This window comes from Nannospalax galili, unplaced genomic scaffold, assembly GCF_000622305.1.
Source record: "Nannospalax galili isolate Female #2095 unplaced genomic scaffold, S.galili_v1.0 scaffold867, whole genome shotgun sequence".
In the NCBI taxonomy this organism is placed as follows: Eukaryota; Metazoa; Chordata; class Mammalia; order Rodentia; family Spalacidae; genus Nannospalax; species Nannospalax galili.
In genome coordinates this window covers 664533-674649 of record NW_008355797.1, presented here as the reverse complement: position 1 = coordinate 674649, position 10117 = coordinate 664533, and the positions used below count along the sequence as shown (strand labels likewise).

Genomic DNA, 10117 nt, shown 5'->3' with positions numbered 1-10117 from the left:
ACTGGTGGGGATCCTGAGTCCAGGTGTAAGGGTGGAAACTTCTGTGAGAGATAGGGCTTGTGACCTCAAAAGTCATACATGGTTTGACCCTTGCCCTCTAAATAGGAAGATGGTTCAGCTCTTGGGTTGCCTTTCCCTACCTCAGAGGTGAGGAATCATAAAAGTAACCCCTGTGGTCTAGGCTGTGCATTGTAGGGATGAAGGCACTCTCACCGCCCCAGCATTCAGTAAATACCGCCACCAACGGAAATCCCTAACCTTTTCGGGAACACTGTCATGGCGCCCCCTTCAGCCCAAGACAAGACTTGCAACAATGCAGACCAGGGGTTGGATGCCCAGCAGGGCTGCGGGTCACCACCAGGGAAGAGGTGATTGTGGCTGTGAGTAGCAGCCCTGTGCTTCTGTTTCCTGGGGGTGGTCCCTGAGTCAGTGAGCCTTGGGTGCTCAGGGCCAGCCGTGCTTTGGTGTGCGGTCTGGCAGGGGCTTCGGGCGGTTGGGAAGCCTGGGGCCCCTCTCTGGCAAAAATAGTCCGCAGTGGTTAGAGCTAGGAGGGTGAGTCAGGCGGGAGTGCGGTGACGTCTAACCCCTTCGCTGCCGCGAGAGCTCCCTAAGGCGTTTTCCTTCCGCCCGTGCACCCCAAGACCAGGTTTTTACCTGCTGTCATGGTGCTGGGCTCAATTTTGGAATCTCAAGGCCTTCCTCCGTCCGTGGGAAGCAAGTGTGCAAGTCTGGCGCAGGAATCTGGGCCATCTCAAGAGCAAACCCAGGAATTCTGGACAGGAGACCTCTGGGAAGGATGCCTACAAACGGGAGGCGCAGGGATAGGCAGGACATCTTTGGGGGCTACCGGAGCCTTTAAATGGGGACAAATTCTGAGGCCGAAGCTGACCCCTCCCAAAGGGCAGGCGTATGGCTAGGAGGTGGGCCGGAGCCAAGCCGCAGAGCAGAACTCTCTTCTTGCAGGCTCAGAGTGCCCTGTGGTGCGCTCAGGCTGTGGGCTCTACCAGCGACTGCCCAAAGTCTGAAACGCGAAGGTAGTTCAGCTCCGTCCTCATCTTGTCAAAGGAGCTCTCCAGTCATCCCATTCGCTGGGGAAACTGAGGCAAAGAGAAATGATGAAAGATATTGCCATTAGGGCCGGGTCCTGGCTCCTTAGCTGGGTCACTGCACCCACTCTACAGCCTTGGAGACCCCAGAGCAGGTGAGAAAAACTCTGGCCACTTCACCCTTGAGTGGACCTGATCCTGAACCCGGGCGTCGGGGGAGAGGGTGTGTGTGTGTACGCCGAGAGGGGGGCAGCTGCGTTCCCCTGGTCAAGGCAAGGGGTGGGGTGCGGGTGGGGTTGGGATGCCCCGGGCTCTGGGAGGGGCCGCAGCTTCGTCAGCTCCAGAAGAACCACCCGTGAGCTAGGCGGAGCAGAGCCAAAGCCCCCAGTGCTCCGCTTGCGGGTTCGCTCCCTAGCTCTCTGGATCTCTTTCTCCTTCTACCCTCCCTTCCTCTCCGCGGCCGGCGCTGGGGAAGCGGCAAAGAGGAGTGGCCCAGCTGGAAGAATGCTGGTGTGTCGAGGAGGCAGAGCCCGACACTGTCTCCCCACGGTTTAAGAAGCACCGAGCCGAGCCCAGGCGACCCAGCCGCGTGGGCCGTGGACCGTGCACCTGAACCGCTGGAGGTAAATGCGAGGCGGGAAAACAGGGAGGGCAGAGACGCGCGCACCCAGACCAGACAGGCATGCGGGCAGACAGACAGACAGACATCCACCCACAAGAGCACAGACACGAAGAGAGAGTCAGAGCTATTGCTAGAGATGCAGACAGACTAAAGGGTCGCCTCCGGATTAGAGGGCAATGAAGGCGAAAGGAAAGAGGTGGGGACGGGGGGGGGGGGGGGGGGGGGGGGGGGGGGGGGGGGGCCCCGCGGGGACCAGTCGGGTGGCACCGAGCACGTAGTTAGGAAAGTGGAGTTAGATGGGAAAGAGACTCGGATTGTGGCACTTGCAGGAGGGCACCTGGTTTCCCCCCTCGCCTAGAGCCTCTCGGTTTTTTTGTTTGTTTGTTTGTTTTTTCCTGTTGGGCCCCCGGAGGGTGTAGAGTGGGGTGGAGAGCCTGGTCTTGGACCCTTCTAACCTAGCTTGCCTGCTATTGCCAGCACCGGCAGGCGACACCCCCTCCAGGTGGTGGGGAACCCCCTTCCGATCCCTCCCTCTATCCCTGTAAAGGCGGGGGAAGTCAGTCGTGGGGCCCTCAAAGAGGGAGCAGTGGGTTGGTGAGGTGGGGGCGAGGGTTTGAGAGCAACTGTCTTGAGTTTGCATGTGAGTGTATCTCAGGACAGGGGCATTGTTTCTGACAGGGTAGAGCTCCAGAGACTCCCGTGAGCTCTGAGGCTTGGACCCTTCTTTAAAGAGCTCCTGAGGAGAGACTCTGGGAATCAAGGGGTGACTTATTGTTTAGTTTGGGGAGAGGTGAGAAAGGTCAGTGGGGCGGCTCCGGTGGCTTAAGAGGCCGAAGGTAACGCATCCTCGGATTCCCGGGAGCCGCTCTGTTGCCCATCAAATCCCCTGTCCTGCAGGCGCTGACCGATCCGCCTCCCGGAGCCTCCGGGCTTCGACATGCTGGAGGAGCCCCGGTCTCGACCTCCGCCCTCGGGCCTCGCGGGTCTCCTGTTCTTGGCCTTGTGCAGTCGGTGAGCAGTTTCTCCTGTCTTCCAGCCAACGGGAAAAGCACCGACCTGGCATGGGTTGGGGAGTCGGAGGGAGGGCAAGTGACTTGGACCACAGATCCCGAGACGCCTTGTCCGTTGTTCCCAGGGCTCTAAGCAATGAGATTCTGGGCCTGAAAGTTCCTGGTGAGCCGCCGCTGACTGCCAACACCGTGTGCTTGACCCTGTCGGGTTTGAGTAAGCGACAGCTAGGCCTGTGTCTACGCAGCCCCGACGTGACGGCGTCGGCGCTTCAGGGTCTGCACATCGCGGTTCACGAGTGTCAGCACCAGCTTCGGGACCAGCGCTGGAACTGCTCTGCCCTGGAGGGCGGTGGCCGCCTGCCGCACCACAGCGCCATCCTCAAGCGCGGTGAGCCTGGAGGGGCGGGTGTCTAAGCTGCGGCCCAGGCTAGGGGTGCGGGGCAGGCAGGGGCGCGCGGGGGTGGGAGGGGCCTCTCGGGGAATTTCCCAGGGAGCCGCACTGAGCTGGGTCTGGTCACCCGTCTGGGCCTCTGTCCGCCTGTCTTCCACCTGCGCTGCTGGCAAGGCAGCTGGGTCCCTGCTCCCCTAGCCTAGACACCCCTCCCGCCCTTTTTTGCCTCCACCCAGCTGGAGGTGGGTTGCACCTGTGAGCAAGAGATGCCCCAACCCTAGAAGCTTCAAACGACCCCCCCCATTTTCCTCTCCCCTCCCTCTCCACTGAAACAAGCCCAGGCTGGTGTCCCCAGAGTCTCAGCGGGGGTGGGGTGACGCCCCCAACCGTTTAAGGGTTAAACCTGCTCCCCTAATTGCTGGGGTTCCCAGGAGCCAAAAGCTGGGAACAAAGACCCTGATGGCTTTGAAGCTGGGGAGCAGCCCCCTCCTCTGTGCTGTGGGGGCCCCAGGTGTCCCTCACCTGAGCAGGTGAGGAATGGCTGGAGGGGCAGAGAACAGGTCACTGCTGGTCCGGTCTAGAAGGAATGGTCTGAGAGGCTCCACTGCCTCTCCCCATGCTCAGCCCAAGTTTACTCCCTGAGGAGCAGAGATTCGTTGGGGCTCAGCCTAGGGGTAGGGTAGTGCTTTGGGGACTAAGGGGTTAATAGGCAGCTGCCATCTGCAGGGGAATTCCCAAGACGTGTGGAAACAGCTTCACCCTTGGAGGGTTGGAGGGGGATCTTGAGGCTGGCCCAGGAGTCTTGGATTCCCTGCTTGAGATCTGCCTGGCCTCCCAGGAGGTACTGACTTTCATCTTCTCAGGGTTCCTGAGAGCCCTTGCTTAAAAATGGAGTGAGAGACCCCTCATTCTCCACAGGGCCTTGTGTAGTTGAAGGCTTTGACACCCAAATCTGGGAAAGGTTTGACATCCCGAGCCTCCTCAGTGACCCCCAAAACATAACCAAGAGGCCAGCCTTTTAAAAGGGCCTTAGGGAGAATCACCCCCGCCTTGCTCCTCCTCCCAGTGTTTTATAGGGTAATAGCAGGTTAGAATAAACATAAAGGGCAATCTTGAAGGGCAAATATAAAACTAGAACCTGGGAAGGGGAAGGGCAGTCCCACAGCTCCAGTGTGTTAGGGTTGTTAAGGTGGTGGTAGTTTAGTAAAAGGGAGAGAACCCCGAAGGCTTCTGCTCCCAGCACCCTAGGCTCCCCTGCAGGGCTGGGGGAATTTCTAAGGCTTTCAGATGTAGAATTCCTTCAACACATCTTCAGAGTCCTCAGGGACTCCCTCTTAGGCATCTTTCACTTTCAGAGGTCTCTCCTGGGCTGGCTCTTACATTTACACCTGAAAATCACAAATTTACAGAGAATTGGCTCCAGCGAGATCTTGACCTATGGGTTTCCCTTTACAGATGAGGAAATTGAGACCTAATGCTAGTTCTTGTCCCAGGACTTTGTCCCAAATCACTCAACTGGTAAATGACAGAGCCAGTATTCAGTTAGAAATTTCTGGCATTGGTGGGGCGTAGTGGCTCTCACACCTGTAATCTCAGGATTCAGAAGGCTGAGGCAGGAGGATTGCCAAAAGTTCAAGGCCAACTTGGGCTAGGTAGCAAGACCCTGTCTTAAAAAAAAAATAATTGAAGGGTGGCTGTTAATTTCTTCCTGCCTTCCATCCTCAGCTGCCTGTCAACCTTAGCTCCACCAACACAACCCTTTTCCTCCCCAGGTTTCCGTGAGAGTGCTTTCTCCTTCTCCATGCTGGCTGCTGGGGTCATGCATGCTGTTGCCACAGCCTGCAGCCTGGGCAAGCTGGTGAGCTGTGGCTGCGGCTGGAAGGGCAGTGGTGAGCAGGACCGGCTTCGAGCCAAACTGCTGCAGCTGGAGGCACTGTCCCGGGGCAAGAGTTTTCCCCACTCAGTGCCCAGCCCTGTCCCTGGTTCTGGCCCCAATCCTGGCCCCCAGGACACATGGGAATGGGCTGGCTGTAACCATGACATGGACTTTGGAGAGAAGTTCTCTCGGGATTTCTTGGATTCCAGGGAAGCTCCCAGGGACATCCAGGCACGAATGCGAATCCACAACAACAGGGTGGGGCGCCAGGTATGTGTGTTCATCTTGTCCTGGGTCATATATATATTTTGAGACAAGGTTTTGCTAGTAGTTTAGGCTAGCCTCAAAATTTGAGTCCACAGTCTTGAGTTCTGTGATTATAGATGTGTGCCACTAGGCCCAGCACCCCGCCCCCAGCCCTTCTTCTGAGCAGTTGCAGAATAGGATGAGGTATGATGAGTGCTTACCACTGGTCATTAGCAAGTCACCCAGCCCACACTCTGCATCTATAGAAGAGCCTGATGTTGAATGTCAAGGCTGAGCTAGCAAATACTATGTTCCTTATTGTGCCTAGTGCTTGGTGCATTGCAAAGAGATGTTATAACAACTGCCTTCCCTATGGACTTTAGGGGCACTCTGTGCTACACACCCCATTTTTTCAGTGCTTACTCTGGAAAGAGCGCTGGACTGGAAGTCAGAACAACTGAAGTTGATTCCTGTGTCTGTCATGGGCTAGTGATCAAAGACAGGCAACTCAGGCTGCTCTGGCTAGGGGCTAACTTTTCTGGCATTCTATTTGTCCCTCCCTATTCTCTTCTCCCATGTCCCTGAACTCTATTCATTTACTGCCTACCTCCTCACTTCTTGCCCCTCCGATGTTCTAGGTGGTAACCGAAAACCTGAAGCGGAAGTGCAAGTGTCATGGCACATCAGGCAGCTGCCAGTTCAAGACATGCTGGAGGGCAGCCCCTGAGTTCCGAGCTGTAGGGGCAGCACTGAGAGAGCGGTTGAGCAGAGCCATCTTCATCGATACCCATAACCGCAATTCTGGAGCTTTCCAGCCCCGCCTGCGACCCCGTCGCCTCTCAGGAGAGCTGGTCTACTTTGAGAAGTCCCCAGACTTCTGTGAGAGGGACCCCACGGTGGGCTCCCCAGGCACAAGAGGCCGGGTCTGCAACAAGACCAGCCGCCTGTTGGATGGCTGTGGCAGCCTGTGCTGTGGCCGAGGGCACAACGTGCTCCGACAGACACGAGTTGAGCGCTGCCATTGCCGTTTCCACTGGTGCTGCTATGTGCTGTGTGATGAGTGCAAAGTCACAGAATGGGTCAATGTGTGTAAGTGAAGGTCAGCCTCACCTTGGGTTAAGGAAGAGGACTGTGTGGGATGGGCTTTCTCAGCCCTTTGCTTTGATTTCTGTTCAGGGTTAATCTTGGCCAGTGGACGCTCAAGTATCTACCTGGAAACAGCTTTAGGGGTCATGTGGGTCAGGTGGAGCCTGTGATATGCAGCCTTTCAGGGGAAGTGGCCAGGGTCTTCTGTTCATTAAAACATCTGAATGGACTAAGATGAAATACACGATACTGTTCCCTTCTTCTCAACCCTTGGATCGCTTTGGCCCAGATTTATTTGGCTGGGGAGTTTCTATAATTTAGCCACTCCTCTTCCTTGAAGGATAACATCTGGCATTGTATGGAATCATATTAACTAAGACCTGTATATACAAAGACACCATCTCTTCCCAGTTACAGTTCTCAAATTCCTCCACTACAATCTGGACCCCCTTTTAGGGACCATGGGTGACAGTAATGGTAGAGAGGTTTTTGATTGGGAAAGGACATAACACTGGGGGTAGGAGAGGGAACTCTGAGTCTCCAAAGAGCTGTCCATCCAGGCCCTTAGGGAAATGTCTCCTTCCATTCAGATGTTAAAGGAGCCCCTCCAAAGGAAATGTTTGATCTATGACTCTTGGAGCCTCTTTCCCTTCCCCAGCAGGAAGGGTGGGAATGGATAATTTATTGTACTGAAATATGTTCTTGGTTCCTGTTTGAAACTAAAATAAATTAAGTAACCTGTCTAGTGAATGCAGACGGTGATATATCTAGCCAAGTTTAGGGCACCAGCCTATGGTTTCTTTTCCAGGTGAAGACTCCTATGCTCCTGTACTCAATGACTTTATGTATATCTTACTGACTTCCACAAACGTTTTGATGCTCAGTGACATAGTTGGAAATTTTTAATTTGTAAAACCAAGGGGGACTTCTGGGTGGGAGGGCTTACAGATCCAAATGTAGGCCCTGTTCATTCTAAAGCACCTCAACTCCAGGTCTCACCTTGGTAATTACCTAGAACAAAGGTTGGCAATATTTTTTTCTGTAAAGGGCTAGATGGTAAATATACTAGATGATCTATATTGTGGTCTTTGTGTCAACTACTCACCTCTACCATAATTACTCTATCTGCTGTGTCAGCAGGGGATAGAGCAAAGAAGACATACACCATACATAAATGAATGGGTATGGTTACATGCAAAACAATTCACAAAACTAGGGTACAGACCAGATTTAGTCCTCCTCCCACATACTATGAAGGCACACATTTGCTAGGGTTTTCAAGTTTTTTTTTTTGACCTTTTTGAGACAGGGTTTCCCTGTAGCCTTAGCTGACCTAGAATTTGCTATGTAGACCAGGCTGGCCTGAACTCACAGAGATCCACCTCCCTCTGCCTCCCTAATGCTGGAATGGGATTAAAGGTGTGCCCCACCAGGCAGTTCTTTTGTTTTTATGGTTTGTTGAGGAATGTACCCTAGGACGGCCAGGAAGTTACTATATATCCCAGGTTGGCCTCAAACTCTCTATTCTGTTTCAGTCTCCTGAGTACTGACATTACAAGTGGGCCCCACTGGGAAAGATTGTAAGAGCCAGGGAGGAGGTGCGTCAACATATGGAAATAGTCCTACAGGCTCCTGGGACTCTTCTCATAAGAATTTACAGCAGTGGTGTCAGCATACACAAGACCCATGCAAATTTAAGCAGACAAATACCTAGCACAGAACTGTGGAAATGGACAGCAGGCCATAATCTTAGTCAAAGAATTATTGCCAGCTGATTACTGCTGGGTGAGGAAGAGCTGATCTTCTTAAAGGGAGGGACTCTAGATAGGCTGACTAGATCTGAGTGGATGAACTTGCACTGAGGGACATCTGGGGACACAAATTTTATATGATAGGCCTTAACACAAATGACAGAATGTATGAACTCCAGGGCTATGGAAGGGTGCCAAAAGGGAAGGGAGATATAAAGATGATTTTCTGTATGAAATACACAAAAATTCAATAAAAAAATTATAAAACAACAATAAAACCAAATGGGCCCTACCATGCCCAGGCAAAATGAGAGATTTCTAGCAGAACTAGCATTCTCTGCCACTGAATTATTTGCACATGTATTTTGTCCTTTATTCATTGTTCTTTTGTACTTAATCTGAGTAAAATAATTTTTCTCTTTAAATTAAAAAAAACTTATTTGTGTGTGTATATGTGCGGGTGCATGCATACTGTGCCACAGATGTGGAGGTTAGAGGATAACCTGCAGAGGTTGGTTCTCTCCTTCTACCACATGGGTTCCAGGGATCAAACACAGGTCTTCAGGCTTAGTGATAAGTGCCCTTACCTGCTGAGCCATCTTGCTGTGCCCCTCTATTATCTTTTAAGAGATCATCAGAGAGAATTTCTTCTCTAACCTCTATTCATAGTACAGTATCCTTAGAAATAAATTTATTTTTCCAAGATGCAATGTGGAAAAAGGATCTTCCCCACATTCAGAACTTCTGCATAGTTAGGGGGCTACAAGATGCTTCCACAGAATGTAGAAGTAGTGCTCTCACCTCTCTGGGTAATAATGTATCTGCTGCCCAAATTTCCCTCAAATCAAGTACCAAGGGTGCCAGGAAATTTTGTGGAATATTGGGTCAGGGCAATAGTTCATGGCAACTTTTTTTTTTGAGACACTCACTATATAGACCAGGCTGGCCTTAATCTCACAGAGATCTGCCTACCTCTGCCTCCCAACTATTGGGATTAAAAGAGTATGCCACTATGCCTGGCCTACATTCAATTTTTTTTTCATTTTGTGTATATATGTGTGTGGGTATGTGCATGTGTGAGTACAGGTGCCCATGGAGTCCAGAAGATGGATGTTGGATGCCCTGGAGTTTGTGTCTTAGGTGGTTTTGAGTTGCCTAATATGGGTACTTGGAACCAAGCAAGTGTTCTTAAGTGCTGAACCTTCTTCCAGCCCCATGGCAACATTTTATGTCCTGGATTTCCACTTGAGCACTGAGTATTCTGGGTTTGGTAATTTGGTGGTACCAGGAGTTATGAGATACTTGCTGAACCTATTGTGTATATGGGGAGATGGATAAGAGTGGAATGCACTTACAATGGGCATAGGGTACGACACAGATAGAAACTGTCCAAAATGGGGCTTTTTACAGTAAGGATGACGAAGGATGCTCTCCAGTGGAGTTGTGGCAGGAGTATTTTAACTTTCTCCTGTTTGCTTCCTGTAGTCTCTCTGGCTTCCTTTCTTTTCTAGCTTTCCTTCTTCCAACATACTCTGTGGCAAATTTAAGCCCCAGACCACAACCTTGACAAATTCCAAATGGATTTTGTCAGCAAGGCCAACACCCCCTCCAGGCACACGCACTAGGCTCAGGCCTAGGTCTGCGGGTCAGTGACAGGGTGGGATTATGCAACCCACAGAGATGATGGCTACAATTTCAGCTTTTACTGGGCTCCAGTGGCAGCTAGAAGGAGGGGAAAAGACAGATGAACTGGAAGTCAGGCTCCTGGGCTTCCTTTAGGTCTGGATGAACTTTTCTTCCTCCACTCTCACCAAGTGGCTGGGACACTGGAGAGTGGCAGTGACTAGTGAGTTGTCAGCAAGGGGCATTCCTCTTATCTCTACTCCTGCTGGTGCCGTGGCCAAACCCCTGTGATGTTACAATGGACATTTTCTTCTCCATACTCCAGAAGTCCTAAGGACAAAGAAGCTGGGGGATTCTTCAGTCCCATCCACCATCCTTGAGTCATATACCATGATGCTGCCTGCTAATCATAGTAGGTTGTCATCATTTTCAGCTTTCTTTCACTCCGGGGATACGACAGTGAGAA

The 10117-nt window shown here is 52.1% G+C and overlaps 1 protein-coding gene across 2 annotated transcripts; it reads left to right on the top strand.

Moving 5' to 3' along the window:
- The first annotated feature begins 650 nt into the window (after positions 1-650).
- Wnt10b (Wnt family member 10B) lies at positions 651-7960 on the top strand. Of its 2 annotated transcripts, XM_029556431.1 has the most exons (6): positions 651-1201; positions 1462-1669; positions 2566-2679; positions 2804-3066; positions 4842-5215; positions 5830-7960. In XM_029556431.1, exons 3-6 carry the CDS (start codon positions 2606-2608, stop codon positions 6286-6288), a joined length of 1170 nt encoding a protein of 389 aa, XP_029412291.1. In that variant the 5' UTR covers positions 651-1201; positions 1462-1669; positions 2566-2605; the 3' UTR covers positions 6289-7960. The 2 variants fall into 2 exon arrangements, with proteins under 2 accessions (XP_029412291.1, XP_008851892.1); XM_008853670.2 differs by lacking the exon at positions 651-1201 and having other exon boundaries at positions 1292-1669.
- Positions 7961-10117: the final 2157 nt, after the last annotated feature.

Bases quoted from the DNA above. Each gene is read 5' to 3' on its own strand.
- Wnt10b (XM_029556431.1), top strand. From the start codon at position 2,606: ATGCTGGAGGAGCCCCGGTCTCGACCTCCGCCCTCGGGCCTCGCGGGT. The intron at 2,680-2,803 runs GTGAGCAGTTTC...CGTTGTTCCCAG, and splicing joins TTCTTGGCCTTGTGCAGTCG to GGCTCTAAGCAATGAGATTC. The intron at 3,067-4,841 runs GTGAGCCTGGAG...TTTCCTCCCCAG, and splicing joins CAGCGCCATCCTCAAGCGCG to GTTTCCGTGAGAGTGCTTTC.